Source organism: Emiliania huxleyi, assembly GCF_000372725.1.
Source record: "Emiliania huxleyi CCMP1516 unplaced genomic scaffold EMIHUscaffold_250, whole genome shotgun sequence".
NCBI lineage: Eukaryota > Haptophyta > Isochrysidales > Noelaerhabdaceae > Emiliania > Emiliania huxleyi.
In genome coordinates, this window is record NW_005200169.1 from 110,764 (window position 1) to 126,251 (window position 15,488).

Here is a 15,488-nt window from a genome sequence, read left to right on the forward strand (position 1 = left end):
CCTCACCGACCCGGGCAGAGAACCCTTACCGTAGTCGAAAACGTAAAGGTGCCCTCAACTTAGTCGACCAAATCTCTCATATCGCCTATCGCCAGCGACGAGAGTGACTTGACAGCGGCGCCCCCAGCACACCCGATACCGCCGCTCAGCAAGCCAACAATTTTGCATGTATAATATATGCAGCCGAACCACAAGCCGCGCCGCGTGCGCTGCATGGCGTGTGACGGCTGCCGGCTGCTCTCGGACTGTGGCGAGTGCAGAGAGTGCCAGGACAAGCTCCCTTTTGGCGGGACTGGCAAGCGAAAAAAGCTTTGCCGCGCGCGAATTTGCCGGCGCCTCTACCGCGACCGTGAGGAGGAAAGGGAAGACACGGCGGGGGCCTACAAGCGGCCGTTTGCTCTCATCTCTGGCCACCCGCCGCTGTTTGCCTCCTCGCATGCCATACCGGGAGCTCTGATGCAACCGGGGCTTTTCCCCGCCGCGCTGACGCCCGGGAGTGGTGGGCTCATGCCTGGCCCCTTGCCGCTCGCGTCGCTCCTCCCCGTCCGGCCGGCGGGGCCTGCTGCGTGGCCCGCGCTGGGGGGGCAGGCCTTTCCCGCCGCCGCCCCCAGCTTTGCTAGCAGTTCGGCCTGCGCTCTGCCCTTTCCTGCCCTGCATGGCCAGTTCGCTGCAGGGGCACATGTCTCGCCGCTGCCGCTGCCGCCGCAGCACCGACCGCCCCCCCAGCCGCAGCCGACTCCGCAGCCGCAGCCGCCGCCGCCGCCGCAGCCGCAGCCGCCGCCGCAGCCGCTGAGGCCGCAGCCGCAGCATCCGCCGCCGCCGCCGCAACTACAGCACCGGTCCGGCGGGTCTGCATTTGAGAGGGTGCAACCGCTAAGGCAGCCGCCGCAGCCGCCGCCGCCGCCGCCGCCGCCGCCGCCGCAGCCGCCGCCGCCGCAGCAGCGGCCGCCGCCGCCGCTGCAGCAGCAGCAGCAGCTCCTCAAGGAGCAGGCGCAATCCCCTCCCCCCCCCCCCGCCCCTCCCTGGTACTTGCATTCGATGCTGACATAAGGTTTTCCTGTAGCAGGCGCGGGTGAAGGTGGAGCTGCGGGGGCAGCTGGAGCAGCAGCTGCTGCAGGTCCAGCCGCTGGCGGGGAGGGCGCTCCCCGCCCCGGTGAGGCCCCGGTCGACTACGCCACTACGGCCTCAGCCCACCGCCCCTTCAGCAGAGACTACGCCCCTGCGGCCGCAGCCCACCGCCCCGTCAGCAGACGAGGGGGGGACAGAGCCAGCTGCTGCGTGCGCGGCGGCTGCCTCCGCCTCCGGGGCGAGGGTGGACAGCGAGGGGGATATCGCCGGCGGGGACGAGGCGCTTGCTGCGCTCGTCCTGACCGGGCTTGCCGAGTCAGAGTTGCTGCGGGGCTGTGGAATAGCGTCTCTTCACACTTCTAGCTGTGAACAGGCTTGCCGAGTCAGAGGTGCTGCACTCGGCGCCACCGTCGCCTCCGGAGGGGGGTCCGGAGGAGGGGGGCGGCAAGGGCGCCGCTTGGTTGCTCCTCCCGTCGCACCTCCCGTCGCTCCCCCTTTCGCTCTCCTGGTCGCCGGTCGCAATCAGCCTCACGCTCGCCATCGCCCTCGTCGCCGGCAACGTACCAGGATTTGGCAGCTTGGGGCAAGCTGGGGCAGGGCAGCTCCTGGCGCCAAAGTCGCTCGGCGTGGGCATCACGCTGCTCTACGCGTCCGTGCTCTGCAGGCACGGGCGCGTGCAGGCGGCCCGATTGTGGGTCGCCGGCGGGGTCCGCCCTGCTGCTGCGTCGTGGCCCTCCTGCTGCGCGGAGCGTCTCTTCACACTCTGGACCCGCGTGTGCATCAGGTCGCGCACGAGCTCATCGTGGTCATCCTGCTCGGCGCGATGAGGCCGCAACATGTGCTCCTCGCGAGGCTGACCTCCATCCGGCACTCCACCCCCGTCGCCGCGTGCGCCTTCCTCGCCGGCCTGCTGACCGGCGTGCAGCCAATGGCGCCCTCCGACGTGTGGAGGACCACAGTCTTGCTCGCGCTGCTGCGGCTCGCCGGCCTCGCGATCTGGGCGACCCGACTCGGGGACTGGCCTCTGGCCGCCGGCTGCTGGGTGTGGACAAACGTCCCCTTCACCGCCGGCGTGCTCGGGGGGCTCGCCGGGCGGGCGCCGCCTCCGCCGCTCTCGCCGGGCTGCGGTTCGGAGCGGACGTCGCCGCGCCACATCGAGGACGCGGAAGCCCACCTGGATGCGGAGGTCGGCGGCGTCCCGCCTGCAGGGGCTCCGACCGCCGTCCAAGTCCGTGGCGGCATGCCGGCGGGGCCGCCGCCGCCAACGTCCCCGGAGGAGGCCACAGGGGAGGGAGACGCTGTCTCCCCCCAGAGCGCTTCGCGCCTGGACGTGATGCAGAGCAAGCTGGTCCAGCTCTCGCTCGCTCTCGCGGCGGCGTGGGCCGCCCCCCTGGCCGAGTCTCTGCTCGGAGCCGGCTCCGAGAGCCTTCTCGGACTCTTCCTGTAGGTGTGCGCCTCCTTCGCGGCCGAGCTCTACACCGACCCTGCCTTCCTCTTCCTGGTCGCAGGCTTCGCGCTGCTGGTCGTTGCCAACCTGGCGCGGGCTTCGCCTCGCTTTGTGGCGCGCGCGACGACGATGCTTGTCGTCTGTGGCCCGACTCTGCGGCTTGTCCAAGCCCTGGTCTGCTCGCCGGCAGAGCTGGCCCGTGACGTGGACAGCTTGGCAGAAGGAAGGCTGGGCTTCCTCACGGTCTGCGTTGCGGGCGGCGCGACCTTTGGCGTGCAGCCGCTGCCTACCACCCGCAAGCTACTCGCCGCGGGGTACCTGGCTTGCGCGGTGGCGTGCAGTACTGTGGTTTTCCGCATCCGGACGGGCGACGATCGCATGCCCTCCCTTGAGCTGCTGCACGGCTTCCTCCCCTTCCTCGCGTCTTTCCTCGCGGCCTTGGCTGTCTCGGGCCCCACCCTCCGGCAAGACGATAGCTCCGCCCCACTGCCGCTTTCGCCGCCGACGCCGCCGCTCTCTGCGCCGGCAGCTTGTTCCGCCGGGGCTCTCGCGAGGGCGCCAGAGGTGAGGCCCCCGCTCGCGCGCGCGCCGAGTCCCGACGCAAAGAGCGGGCGGGCGGGCGGCGGCGAGAGCTTGTGTGAGCAGCACAGCTGGGAGAGCGACACGACGGCGTCGGCGGAGGGGGAGGCCGCCGCTGCGGGTGCGGGGCTTGAGCGGGCCTGGAGCCGTCGGAGAGTGTTCTGGAGCGCCTCTAGGCGGCCATCGTGGTGCGGGCGGGCTGGGCGTGCGAGGCGCAGGCGCCTGCCCAGCCAGCTACCCAGCAGGCGCAGCTACCCTCGCGGGAGCGGGACAGGGCTCGGGACGAGGCGCCGCGACGACGCGGTCAAGCGCGAGGAGGGGACGAGGCGCCTCCTTCTTGAGACTTCGACTTCTCCTTGAGCAGGTCGTGCGCGCGATGCTCAAGGAGAAGGCCTTCCCGCTGCAGCGGATCTGGGAGGTCCTTTCGTGGGGCCCGAGTTGGAAAGATTCGAGGGGGGGGGGGGGCCCTATCCCCCGCCCCCGGGGCGGGCCCTTAGGAAGGGCGGGGGCTCGATCCGCCCCCGGCCCCCCTTGGTGCCCCCCCCCCTCCCCGGGTGCCCCCCCCCCCCCCCGCCCCGCCCCGCCCCCACCCCGCCCCCGCCCTCGCCCCGCCCCCGCCGCCGCCCCCGCCCCCCGCCCCGCCCCGCTCCGCCCCCCGCCCATGGCTAGACGCACGGCGCCCTCCTCCCATGCTGGCGGTGCCGCACCCCCACACCAACGTGCGGCTGCGAGCCCACCCCCGTGCGCCGTGCCCCCGTCGCCCTCAGGCTCGCCGGCTCTGGCGGCAGCCCCGGGCCGCGAGACGGCACGGCTTGCCTCGTGATGCGCTCTCGGGCGCGAAATGGGCTGGTTTGCCCTGGGGAGCGGTGCACGCTGCTCGCGGCCCGCGGCTAGTAGCTTCCCATAGGCTCTTTGCGCGCCTGCTCGCATTCCCAGTGGGGTGACTCGCGCTGTACTAGAGATACGGTATCCCTGAGAGCGCAGGGGGTGTCATGAGATCGTTCGGCTGATTGTGATTTGTTGGAGAGAGCGCCGCGTGCCCGCGAGAGGCTGTAGGCAGAGTAGGCGCCAATTGGTAGGCGCTCGCTCGCGCGGCGGGTTGCTCACGTCTCTCTCAGCCGGTCTCGCGCTCTCGGCGTGGGTCTCTGTCGTGTTCACTCTCCTGTTCGATGACACATGAGTTGTTAAACTTGGCGGTTAGCAAGGAGCTTTTTTTACACACATATCAAAAACGAATAAATCAAAATCAGACACACACAACTCAAAAGAGACCTGTGGTAAAGAGTCCCGCGCCGGCCACGCGTACCCACCTTGGTCAGGCGGCTGGGCTCCCCTGCTTTGTTCCCATGCTCATCTTGCTGTGGAAGAAGTCGGGGATGCACGCGCCGCAGGTGATCTTTAGGCAAGGGCAGCAGCAGCGTGAGCAGCAGCTATAGCATCCCAGGCAGCAGCAGCTGTACCCCGACTGCTGCCGCGCCTCGGTTAGCGCCTGCCGATCGCCGGCTGGCGCAAGCATGAGCTGGCACTCAGCGCCGAACCGCGCGTAAGTAAGTTTGACCAGCGCCGACTCCGGAATCGCCTCGAAGCGGGTTGATGTGCCCTTGCCGAGCTTGCCGACAACTGAGACGTGCTCCGGAGAGATGCGCTGCACAGTGTCGTACGAGACGCCAGCCACGGGCGTGCCGTACGACACCATCACCGGGAGATCCTCCGGCTCGCTCAGGATCTGCACGCGGCTGGTCCAAAGCACGTTGCACCACGTCAAGCAGTCCACCAACGACCCCGAAACCTTGCTCCCGGACGGAGTGAGGCCGCCCCGGCTCCCGCCCGTGTATTTGTACGGAACGGCGATGTGGGCAGTCTGCAGGCGTCCGAGCACGTCCCCGTCCCGCGCCATGCACTGCGGCTCTGGCTGCATGCCCTCGGCGCTCACCGCACTCACTCGCCCTGACTGCGGCTCTGGCTGCATGCCCTCGGCGCTCACAGGAGATGGCGCACTCACTCGCCTTGAGCGCGCCATTTCCTTGGCAACGGGCGCATCTATTTCTTTTGCATTTTTTATTTTTACCTACATTCCGTAGGAGGACTCTGCATTTTTTATTTTTATGCTCTTACGTACATTCGGGTAGGAGGACGCTGCTGACAGGGTTTGCGACGTAACCGCTTTTTAGTTGAGCTCTTTCAAGTTGAAGAGAAGAGTCTCTCTCTCTTCAAGTTGAAAAGAAAAAAATTGGGAGCGAGGGGGCGGAAGTGTTCAGTGCGGTAGATGGTGAGCTCGGGGCGCGTGAGCCGGACTTGTGAGCCGGACCACCCCCGGTCTTAACCTGCGTTGTTGAGCCAGGACTCAACATACCCGGGCTTTCCTTCCCGCACTGTCACTCCCCTTTCTCCCGGCCGGGGTGGGGCGGGGCGCGCGCGGGTGGCGGCGGGTGTGCGGGATGTCTGTGGGCCCGAGAGCGATATGCCATGTCCGCCTTGCTTTGTTTCCAAACATCGAAGGCTAAGCTCGAAAGAAAAAATCTCCCCGCCTGCGGCCACCGACTCCGCTCCGGCCCAAGGCGAACGGGATGACAGACGACGAGCCCTGCTGCCGCATTTGCTTTGACACGGCCGACTCCTCCGCCAACCCGCTTTTCCGGCCCTGCCACTGTGCGGGCACTTCCGCTTGGGTGCACGTAGAGTGCCTCGACACGTGGAGGCGGACGAGCGTCAACAAGCGCTCCTTCTACGAGTGCGACGCCTGCAAATTCAAGTACAAGTTTGGCGCGCGCGTCGGCGACCAGATTTTCGTTGCGAGGCTGCTGTCGACTGCGGGCGCCATCCATGCCCTCGCCCTCTGTGCCCTCGCCAGCGTCATTTTTGTCGCCGGCTTTGTCGGCAAGCTCTTCGACTCCTCGCTCACTTGGTGGGACGTCCTCCGCTGCTTCAACGCCCACCACCTGATGAGCGGCGCCGCCGCCACAGGCACACGCTCCTCGGCGACCGCCTCGCTCGCCCCCCTCTCTTGCCGTCACCCGGCCGGCGGTGGCCGTAGGCCTCGGGTCGCTGATTGGGTGGGCCTCTTCGGCGCTCGGGCTGACGGGGATGCACCACGCGCGCTTCGTCGTCGGAGACTGGTTCGGCCCCGGCACCCTTCGTGGCGCGGACCGCGACAACGCCTTTGGCCACGTGGTCGCTCTGGTCGCCATCGCGGCTGGGCTCTGCATCGCCTTCTACTGGATCTACTCGAGCCTCGAGGCGTGGGCGAGGCGGACGGCGCGGCACGCGCAGCACATCGTGCTCGACGTGCAAGGAGGCCGCCCGCCGCGGCGCGCGGAGCCAGCGCCTTCCCCGCCGCAGCAGCCACCAGATCCGCCGTCGGCAACGCAGTTCCAGCCAGTTGACTGACGCAATTCCCGCCAGCGCCGCCCGTTTAGCCGGGGCGTGCACACGCCTGTCTGACGCCTGTCCGAGAGGCCGTCGGCCGAGGGCACAGCGCGCAGAGAGCCCGCATCTCAGCACTCAGGCGCTCTGCCAGGGCAGCGCGAGTCGGCACGCGCGCACCCGATCATGTTCCGCCCTCCCGCTGATCTACCCGCCATGATTTTGTGATTATCGTTAGGTGGTCACCCATATCCCCCCGCTCTCAGTAGAGCATTTTGTCGTTTTTGGTACTCTATTCATACGCGCTACAGATTACTCCTCACTCTCCTCACCGCTCACGTTTGTCCATAAATAAATAAAAGTTAAAACGGACGCACCAAACAAGGGCGAGAAGGGGTGGCGTGGGAGAAGGACAGGGTCCCCACCTGCACGAGCAGGATCTTGGAAGGACGATCAGGGACACCGGGGAACGGGAGCGGGGAGCGCATCGCGACACGGAGGGGGGCTGGGCAGGGTTCACCCACGTTTGTTTGAAAGAAAGAAAACAGACGCAAATGAAAAAGAAAGAAAGAAAACAGACAACCCAAGGGAGGGATGGGAGGACGGCACGCCGCCACCTGAGGGAGGACATCGTTTTTTCTTTTTTAAGTTCGCAGCCACACTTCTTCCGGCACTTCTTCTCTCATGTTGTTGTGAGCTGTGAAGGTCGGCCCGCAAATATTCGCTCGGTGGAAACAATTCCTCTTGTTTTCTTTTGGACGACGCCTGCAGGCGCGCTGGACAGCAAACTCTTCCAGCCGCCGCTTATGAAGGTCGCTGTCGCCTTGCCACTCGCCGTCCTGTGGGTCACGGCGACGCTGGCCTGCTCCGCCTACCTCGTCAGCGGCACCTGGTCCAAGACATCGCGCGTCCAAGAGCAGATCCTTCCCGCAAGCCCCGACCCGCCGCACCCAAAGCCGCCCGGCGGCGGCGGCCACAGCGCAGCAGCCACCGCCGCAGGCAGCGCAGCAGTGCCGGTGGTGGAGCGCACTTTGCCGCCACCACCATCGCCGCCGCCGCCGCCGCCGCCGCCGCCGCCGCCGCCGCCGCCGCCGCCGCCCAGCGCCTCGCCGCCGCCGCCGCCATCGCCATCGCCGAGCGCCTCGCCCGGCACGTCTCCAATGGTGGGCTGCAAGCGGCAGGTGCCGCTGCCGCAGGTGGGCAAGCCCTTTCCGGCGAGCGCCTACGATGGCAAGTTCGTCGTCGGCCGCCGCCTCCCGCCCGGCGCGAGCGCCGACACTGTCCGTCTGCTCGTCAAGTCGCTGCTCGGGCTCGGCGCACTGCTCGGTAGGAGTGTCATCCTCCCGCCAGAGCTGTGCGACTGCTCGATCCCGGCGGACGGCTCGCCGCCCAGCTGCACCGGCGACGGCCCACCCCCCTTCGACTGCCCTCTCGCCATCCCTCTCGACACGGCAGCCTGGGCGACAACTAGCTCGCTTCCGGCAAAGGCGACGGAGGCCCGAGATGAGCGCGAGATGAGCGCGAGATGAGCGCGAGATGAGAGCGAGATGAGAGCGAGCGTGCGGCACAGCACTCGCCCCGCGACTCACGCCCCGCCCCCACCAGCCACTGCTGCACACAAGTGGGCCGGGAGAGCCCGGCTGCACCTCGGCTGCACCTCGGCCGCACCTCGCCTGCACCTCGGCCGCACCTCGGCCGCACCTCAGCTGCACCTCGCCTGCACCTCGGCCGCACCTCGGCCGCACCTCGGCCGCACCTCGGCTGCACCCTCGCTGCGGCAACGGCGGTGCAGCTGCCTCGAGAGGGGCGAGCCTCGCGGACCTCCAGCTCGCCTCTTCTCGAAGGTGGTGCCTGCTCGCTTCCTCACGGGCGAGCTGCCCGCCGACTTTGTTGCGTCGCACGTGCGTGTGCTGCTGCCGGCGGGGATGGACGACACCGAGAACAACTACGCGCTGCGGGGCTACAAGGAGACGCGCTCGCTCGAGGCGGGGCCAGGCGGAGGAGTGTGGCGGGGAGGTGGACTGCACTGCTACTAGGACACGCGCTGGCTCGAGGTGGACCAGGCGGAGAAGGCCTTCTGTGGCTGGGATACCCGCATGCCGGGCAACGCCGAGCGGCAGGCGAGCTTCGTCCGAGCGGCCGACGCGCTGCTCGCGGTGGCGGGCGGCGGCGCTGCGGCGATGCACCATTGCACGCACTACCGGGGCGGGCAGGGGGAGGTGCTGCAGTTCACGAACCTCGGCCAGTCGTGCGAGCGGCACGAGGTGCTAGCGAGCCGCGAGCGGCTGCCCGCGGAGGTGCAGGCTCTCCCCGCCGGCTCCGACCTGATGGTGACCTTCGCCACCGGCTCCGTCTCGACGATGGCTCGCAACTGGGCGAGGACGACGCGTGCGGCCGGCGTCGACGCGATCCTGATCGGCGCGCTCGACGGCGAGATGATGGAGGCGTGCGGCGCGCACAAGCTGCCTTGCATCCTCATCGAGGGCGGGGACGTGTCGGCGGCGCTCAAGCAGCGCGCGACCGGCAACGTGCGGTCGGACCCGAAGCTGTACCCGAAGATGAGCGTGCTCAAGGTGGGCTTCTACCGCGAGCTGCTCTCCTTCGGCTACAACGTGTGGGCGTGCGACGCCGACGCCGTCTTCATGCATGACCCGCGCCCGCTGATGGCGGAGCGCAACTATGCCCTCGCAGACATCGCCATCGCCACCGACTGCATCGATATCCCCCTCGACTCTCGCTCGCCGCTGATGCACTGCGACTTCAACACCGGGCTCGTCTACCTGCGCTCCAAGCCAAACACGATCGAGTTCGCCGAGCTGTGGCGAGAGACGCCCGGCCACGAAGGTGCACTCACCCTCCTCCTGGCTTGTCAGGTTCGCGGAGCTGTGGCGAGAGACGGTCGCCAACGCAAAGGAGCACCGCATCAGAGACCAGGCCGCCTTCAACATGCTCACAAAGGTGCGCCCGCCCACGCCGCTGAGCATTGAGGGCAGCCGCGTCGAGCGACTCTTCTCCGTCACCGCCGGCGCCGACGGGGCCGACTTTCGGCTCGCGGTGCTGCCTCTCTCGCGCTTCCTCAACGGGCGCACACTTGCCGGAGGGCAGCGGCGGGGCTGGACACGATGGGGGCGAGCCCGCGGTCTTCTGCTCACCATAGGCACACCTACTTCGTGCAGCACGCGCACACGCTGCCCGGCGCCCCCTCGCCCATGTCGGTGCACATGACGTACCAGTTCGCCGAAGGGCACTCCTTCGCGTACGGCAAGCGGCAGCGGCTGAGAGAGCACGGCCTCTGGCTCGTCGACCCGGACGAGTACTTCAACGGCAAGTACGTGACCGCCTCGGCCGAGCACGCCACGCTGCCGCGCAAGGAGATGGGCGAGCGGGTCGACTCGCGCGACGCGGTGAAGTGCCATCTGGAGGAGGCGAGACGCTTCCAGGACACGTCCTAGACATGTCCGAGACATGTCCCACAGGTCAAGTACCACCTGGAGGAGGCGAGGCACCGCACGAACGTGATCCGCGCGCTGCTCGGCATCGGAAAGGCGCTCGGGCGGGAGGTGATCCTGCCGCGGATGCTTTGCTACTGCGACTTCATGTGGAAGGAGAGCCGCGCCGCTGCCGCGTCGGGCCTTCCTTTCACAGCCATTCACCGGCACCCGCATGATTCGCAGGAGATGCGCAACTGCCGCGTCGGGGGGGCGGAGACGATGCGGCTGCCGTTCGACTGCCCGATGGACCACGTGCTCAACACGCCGAGCTTCTTCGGCGACTTCCACAAGAACGGGACCGAGGGGCGCACCGCGCTCGGCGTGGGCGTGCGCGAGCCAAACTTTCTGCTCAACCCGCGCGTGCCTGCGGCGGTGCGAGAGTCGGTGGCCAAGGCCGCGCTCGGCAAGGGGCTCAACGACGCGCAGATCTCGCAGGCGCTCGCCCCGCACGCGGCCGCGTCGATCATCGAGATTGACGACGTGGTTGGCACGTTTTGCGGGTTCGCCGACGGGGCGGCGAACCGCGAGTTTGCGGAGCGCACGAAGCAGATGCTCACCTACAAGCGCACCCCCTTCTGCATGATGGAGGGCTCCGACAACGCGCCGCTCTTCTCGCAGTGCTGCTCGCCGCGCAAGCCGGGCGACAAGTTCTTCCCGTGCATCCACGGCTTCGACGACCCGGACCCGCTGCCCGCGTGTGCCGCCGGCCGATGAGGCATCGCCGCCGCCGGCATACCAGCGCGCCGCGCCGCCCTCGCGCCTCCCGTCGTGCCACGCCGCCTCCACCGACGCCCCGCTGCGTGCACAACATTGCCTCTGGCCCAGGCTCTTCTCAGACCACTTCTGGCCCACTTGTGCGCTCTCTGATCCGCTCTCTCTCTCTGATGACTTTGATCCATTGCCAATGGTTCCGCACCGTTTGTCGCACCAATGTGAACACCTTTGATTACTTGAAGATTGTGGTCTGACATGAGCGTTCACCAAAAAGCAAGCGCACATCTACATGCCGAGGGCGAGAGAGATGTGCATGGGAGAGTAAAGTACGGAGTAGAGATGTCAAAAACAGTAAAAAAGTCTAAAGAGAACAGAGCAAAAAGAGACTCCCTGCGACGGCCCGGGGCCCCGGCCCCCCGTCCTCCCGTTGCAGCGTTACTGTATAGGGTCCCCGCGCCCGGACCAGACGCGCCGCGTCTCTCACCACCTCCAAGTGCCCTTCGTCCATTTCCACGCCGGCCGGAGCTGTGCCGGCTCGACGTCGTGCACCGCGCCGTACCCCACCGCCTCCACCCGCAGCTTGCCGCCGCCGAGCCGCTTGCGCAGCACCACGTCCCACCAGCCGTCCAAGTACCGCAGCTCCAACCGCGCGCCGCGCTTGACGCTCGAGAGGAAGCCTTCGGGCGGCGGCGGCGGCAGCGGGCGCAAGTGCTTGAGCTGCACCGCCGCCTGCGCCTGCGCGCCGTCCTCCGCCCGCAGCTCGTCGTGCCTAATTCATCCAGCCGCACTCACTTCAGTGCACTGATGAATCCGTCCTCCGCGCCCGCAGCCCGTCGTGCCGGAAGCTCGCGACTTTTCCGTCCACGTGCATTGCCACGCCCGAGTAGTAGCTGCCGCGCGCGCCTACAGGACGGCTGCGAGGCTCAGGGGGCGCCCCGCCCTCGCTCGAGCAGCTCCTGCTTTCGTGCGGCCCTCGAGCGGCGACGCGTACTCGACCTGCATGCCGGGCAGCACCTTCTTGGGCGCCGGCTGGCTGCTGCGCGCCGCGGCGGCGCTCGTCGCCGGCTCCTCCTCGTCGTCCTCCTCCTCCCCCTCCTCGTCCTCGCCCTCATCCTCGCCCTCCTCCTCCTCGCCCTCCTCCCCCCCCCCCTCCTCGAGGGAGCGGCGCGTCTCGGCAGCCTCGTGCTCGAGCACCTACTCACGCCTCGAGCCGTCAAGAGGCGCGGCTCACACTCACGCCCGGCCGGCCTCGCTCGAGCGCACCAGCCCACGGCACCCTTCCGAGCAGAGCACGAAGGCGGCCTGCCGCACCGCGCCGTACCCGAGCCGCACGAACCGCTCGTTTTCGGCGCCGACCATCTCTGCGTCGAGCGGGAGGTGGTCCTCGCAGAAGGCCTAATTAACTCTTGATTAACTCTTAATTAGCTCTTAATAATTAGCGGGAGGTGGTCCTCGCAAAAGGCCTTCGGGCACTCGCTGCAGCGGAAGAGGAGCCCTCCGGCGGCGTGCGCCTTGCGCTGGCACAAGTGGCACTTGTGGTGCGGGCAGGACCACGTCTGGCCGAGCGTCGACACGTCGCCGATGCCGGCGCACGCCAGGTGCATCGAGACCGGGCAGTGGTCGCACATGATCAGGTCGCCGCCGGGCAGAAAGCAGTGCTGGCAGATGGACGAGTTCTCAAAGTCGCGGCCGGCGACGCGGCGCTGCACCTTCCGCTCGCCGCCGCGGTCGGCGCGCCCGCCGAGCTCGGCGTCGAAGACCGACTTCTCGCCCTCCTCGAGCGTGTAGTTGTTGATCTTGAGCACGAGGTCGCCCGTCTCCTCCGACTTGATGAAGCGCGACGTCCGCTCGCGCTGCGAGCGGCCGAGCGCCTCGACGGCCGACTCGAGGTCGACCGGCGCGCCGCCGCCGCCGCCGTCCGCCTCCATCTCCTCGGTGGTGCCTACAGGGCGGTTCCAGGAAAGGTCTAGGAAAGGTCTAGGAAGGTCCTTGCCTCCAGCTCCTCGCTGGTGCCGAGCGCGGCGGACGCGGCCGCCGCGTCCATCCCTCCGCCGCCCGAGCCGGAAGCCTGCCCCGCGTCGAGCGGCCGCCGCCCGCCGATGCCGACCGTCACTTGCGGCTGCCTCGCGGCGGCGCCTCTGGCGACCTCGTCGAGCATCGCGCGCACGAGCGGCGGAGTGACGCCCGTCTCGCCCTCCTGCTGCGCCGCGAGCGCGCCCGCGACGCCGAACTGCAGCATGTGGATCACCTCTGCGCGCGACACCTTTGACGAAGCTGGCGCGGCGTGCGTCTCTCCCGCCTCGCCCGCAGGCACGTCGGCGGCCGTCTCGCCGGCGCCCGCCATCGTCTGCTGCATCAGGTAGAGCTTGTCGCGCGCGCGGCGAACGATGCGCTCCTCGACCGTGCCGTGCGTGATGAGCCGGAAGACAGTGACCGGCCTGCAGGGGAAGGGTGGGCGAGTCCGGATGAGGGCATCCTTGAGGAGGCGACTGGCGGAAGACAGCGGAGAGCGGGGGGCGGGGCTGTGGCGGAGAGACGGGCGGGCGGGCGGGCGGGCGGGCGGGTGGGGCAGTGCGGGGAGACGGGGAGTGGCGTGACGGGGAGGAGGAGAGGCGGGGAAGCGGAGAGGCGAGGCGGGAGGGAGGAGGGAGGGAGCAAGGGAGAGAGGGAGAGGGGGAGAGGAGGGAGAGGGGGAGAGGGGAGAGGAGAAAGAGGAGGGAGAGGAGGGAGAGGAGGGAGAGGAGGGAGAGGAGGGAGAGGGGAGAGGAGGGAGAGGAGGGAGAAGGGGGAGGAGGAGGGAGGGGGGAGAGGGAGGAGGGGGGAGGAGGGAGGGAGGTGGGCCTGGTCTGCCCGATCCGGTGCACGCGGTCCATCGCCTGCAGGTCGGCCTACAGGAGGAAGGCTCCAGGAAGGGTCTGGGAGAGGTGGAGGGAGTGGCCCGTCGCATGCTCGCCGGGGCATGCCTGCGGGTTGAAGTCCGAGTCGTACAGCACGACGGTGTCGGCCGAGGTGAGCGTGATGCCGAGCCCGCCCGCGCGCGTAGAGCAGAGGAAGACGGAGAGCTTGGAGGAGGGCGCGTTGAACGCCTTGATGTCGATGGCGCGCTGCACGCGGTTTGTCGAGCCGTCGAGGCGCGCGAAGAGCGTGCCTCGCGCCTTGAGGAACTCCTCGATGAGGTCGAGCATCGACGTCCAGCCAGAGAAGAGGACGACGCGGTGGCCCTGCGGCAGCAGCTCGTCGAGCAGGCCGTTGAGCGTCGCGAGCTTGCCCGAAGAGGAGACCAGGTCCTCGCCGCACTTGGAGGCGACCTCGCCCATCCACGAGCCGAACAGCTGCGGGTGCGAGCAGCACTTGCGCAGCGACAGGAGCAGCGACTGCATCGCCGTCCAGTCCTTGCTCACGGCGCCCGACTCCTCGCGCCCCTCCTCCGTCGACTGCTGCATCCGCGCGAGCACCTTCGCCCCCGAGAGCAGCAGCTGGCGCGAGAGCTCGCACTGCGTCGCCGACATGGGCACGTACACCAGCGCCTCCGTCTTTGCGGGCAGCGACTGCAGCACCTCACGCTTGAGGCGGCGCAGCATGAAGGCGGAGAGCAGCTGGCCGCACTTGCTGATCGCCGCCTCGTCGATCTGGCCGCGGCCGAGGTCGAAGGCGTCGTCAAACACGGCCGAGTCGTAAAAGAGCTCCGGGTGCAAAAAGTGCATCAGCGCCCAGAGCTCGTGCAGGTTGTTTTGGAGGGGCGTGCCGGTGAGCAGCAGCTTGCGCTGCGCCTTGACGCTGCGCAGCCGGTCGTACAGCGCGGTGCGCTCGTTCTTGATGCGGTGCCCCTCGTCGAGGACGAGGTAGCGCCACTGGATGCGGTGCGTGAGCACCGTCTTCATGTTTTGCGACGCCGCCATCTCGTAGGTGGTGACGACGACGTCGAAGCTCGAGACGTCGGACAGCAGCTCGGTGCGCATCAGCTCGCGCTCGCGCTGGTCCGCCTACGAGGAGGGGCGTGGAGACGGGTCAGGGGAGGGACTACGGAGAGGCTCGCGCCCTCGCGCCGGCCGGGCCGAGTGCAGCCGGATGACGCGCATCGAGGGGACGAACCGCTTGAACTCGTTGACCCAAGACGTGAGCACGGAGAGGGGCGCGACGACGAGGCTCGGCCCGTTGACGTTGCACTCGTTCTTGAGGTAGGCGAGGAAGGCAATCACCTGGAAGGTCTTGCCCAGCCCCATCTCGTCGGCGAGGATGCCGTTGATGCCTTGGCCGTACGCGCGCAGCATCCAGTTGAGGCCCGCCACCTGGGGAGGAACGGGGTGCGGCGCGGACGTGGACGCGTCATGGACGTGTCGTGGGTGCGTCGCGGACGTGCCGCGCGGGCGGGCGGGCGCCTGGTGCGGCTGCAGCGTCCCCTCGATGTAGGAGAGCTCCTCGAGCGCCGCCGCCGTCACCGCCCCCTCTGGGAGCGTCCCGAACGCCTCCAAAGCCTCCTCCGTCGACCCCGCATCCTCCTCCGCAGCCCTGCGGGCCGCGGCGCGGGCGGCGGCCGCCGCGCCTGCGCCCGCGCCTCGGCTGGGCTTGCCGGCGGCGGTGGCGCCGACCACGGGCTGCGCGCCGCCGCCCGCGCCGCCGCCCGCGCCGCTGCCCGCGCCGCTGCCCGCGCCATCGGCCGCGCCGCCGCCCTCGCTGCCGCCCGCGCTGGCCTCCGCCTCCGCCTCCATCTCGACGAGCTTCCGCTGCGCGAACTCCTCCGGCTCCTCCTCGCCGAGCGGCGACGCGGCGCGCGACGGCTCGGACGGCGTCGGCGTGCCGCGCTCGCCCTGCCCGCCCTCCTCCTC

The 15,488-nt window shown here is 68.8% G+C and overlaps 5 protein-coding genes across 5 annotated transcripts; 4 read left to right on the top strand and 1 right to left on the bottom strand.

Annotated features, from left to right (window-relative positions):
- Nucleotides 1–177: 177 nt before the first annotated feature.
- Nucleotides 178–4,296, top strand: EMIHUDRAFT_457495 (hypothetical protein; the record flags this gene model as incomplete). Its single annotated transcript, XM_005778019.1, has 8 exons — nt 178–543; nt 1,067–1,374; nt 1,442–1,775; nt 1,853–2,110; nt 2,228–2,296; nt 2,516–3,079; nt 3,459–3,531; nt 3,860–4,296. The coding sequence occupies 8 exons, from the start codon at nt 178–180 to the stop codon at nt 4,036–4,038; spliced, it is 2,151 nt and encodes a 716-aa protein (XP_005778076.1). The 3' UTR covers nt 4,039–4,296.
- Nucleotides 4,297–5,661: 1,365 nt separating this feature from the next.
- On the top strand, nt 5,662–6,481 carry EMIHUDRAFT_237427 (hypothetical protein; the record flags this gene model as incomplete). Its single annotated transcript, XM_005778020.1, has 3 exons — nt 5,662–5,932; nt 6,129–6,379; nt 6,464–6,481. 3 exons carry the CDS (start codon nt 5,662–5,664, stop codon nt 6,479–6,481), a joined length of 540 nt encoding a protein of 179 aa, XP_005778077.1.
- A 782-nt stretch (nt 6,482–7,263) lies between these two features.
- Nucleotides 7,264–7,986, top strand: EMIHUDRAFT_237428 (hypothetical protein; the record flags this gene model as incomplete). The annotated part of the gene is made up of 2 exons (XM_005778021.1): nt 7,264–7,473; nt 7,654–7,986. The coding sequence occupies 2 exons, from the start codon at nt 7,264–7,266 to the stop codon at nt 7,984–7,986; spliced, it is 543 nt and encodes a 180-aa protein (XP_005778078.1).
- A 396-nt stretch (nt 7,987–8,382) lies between these two features.
- Nucleotides 8,383–10,929, top strand: EMIHUDRAFT_457496 (hypothetical protein; the record flags this gene model as incomplete). Its single annotated transcript, XM_005778022.1, has 5 exons — nt 8,383–8,460; nt 8,494–9,263; nt 9,331–9,511; nt 9,634–9,861; nt 9,934–10,929. 5 exons carry the CDS (start codon nt 8,383–8,385, stop codon nt 10,660–10,662), a joined length of 1,986 nt encoding a protein of 661 aa, XP_005778079.1. The 3' UTR covers nt 10,663–10,929.
- Nucleotides 10,930–12,753: 1,824 nt separating this feature from the next.
- EMIHUDRAFT_430223 (hypothetical protein) lies at nt 12,754–14,891 on the bottom strand (the record flags this gene model as incomplete). Its single annotated transcript, XM_005778023.1, has 4 exons — nt 14,718–14,891; nt 13,626–14,645; nt 13,504–13,550; nt 12,754–13,100 (listed from the first exon to the last, which is right to left on the bottom strand). Coding segments are annotated over exons 1-4 (1,581 nt in total), but the record flags the coding sequence as incomplete, so codon positions are not given.
- Nucleotides 14,892–15,488: the final 597 nt, after the last annotated feature.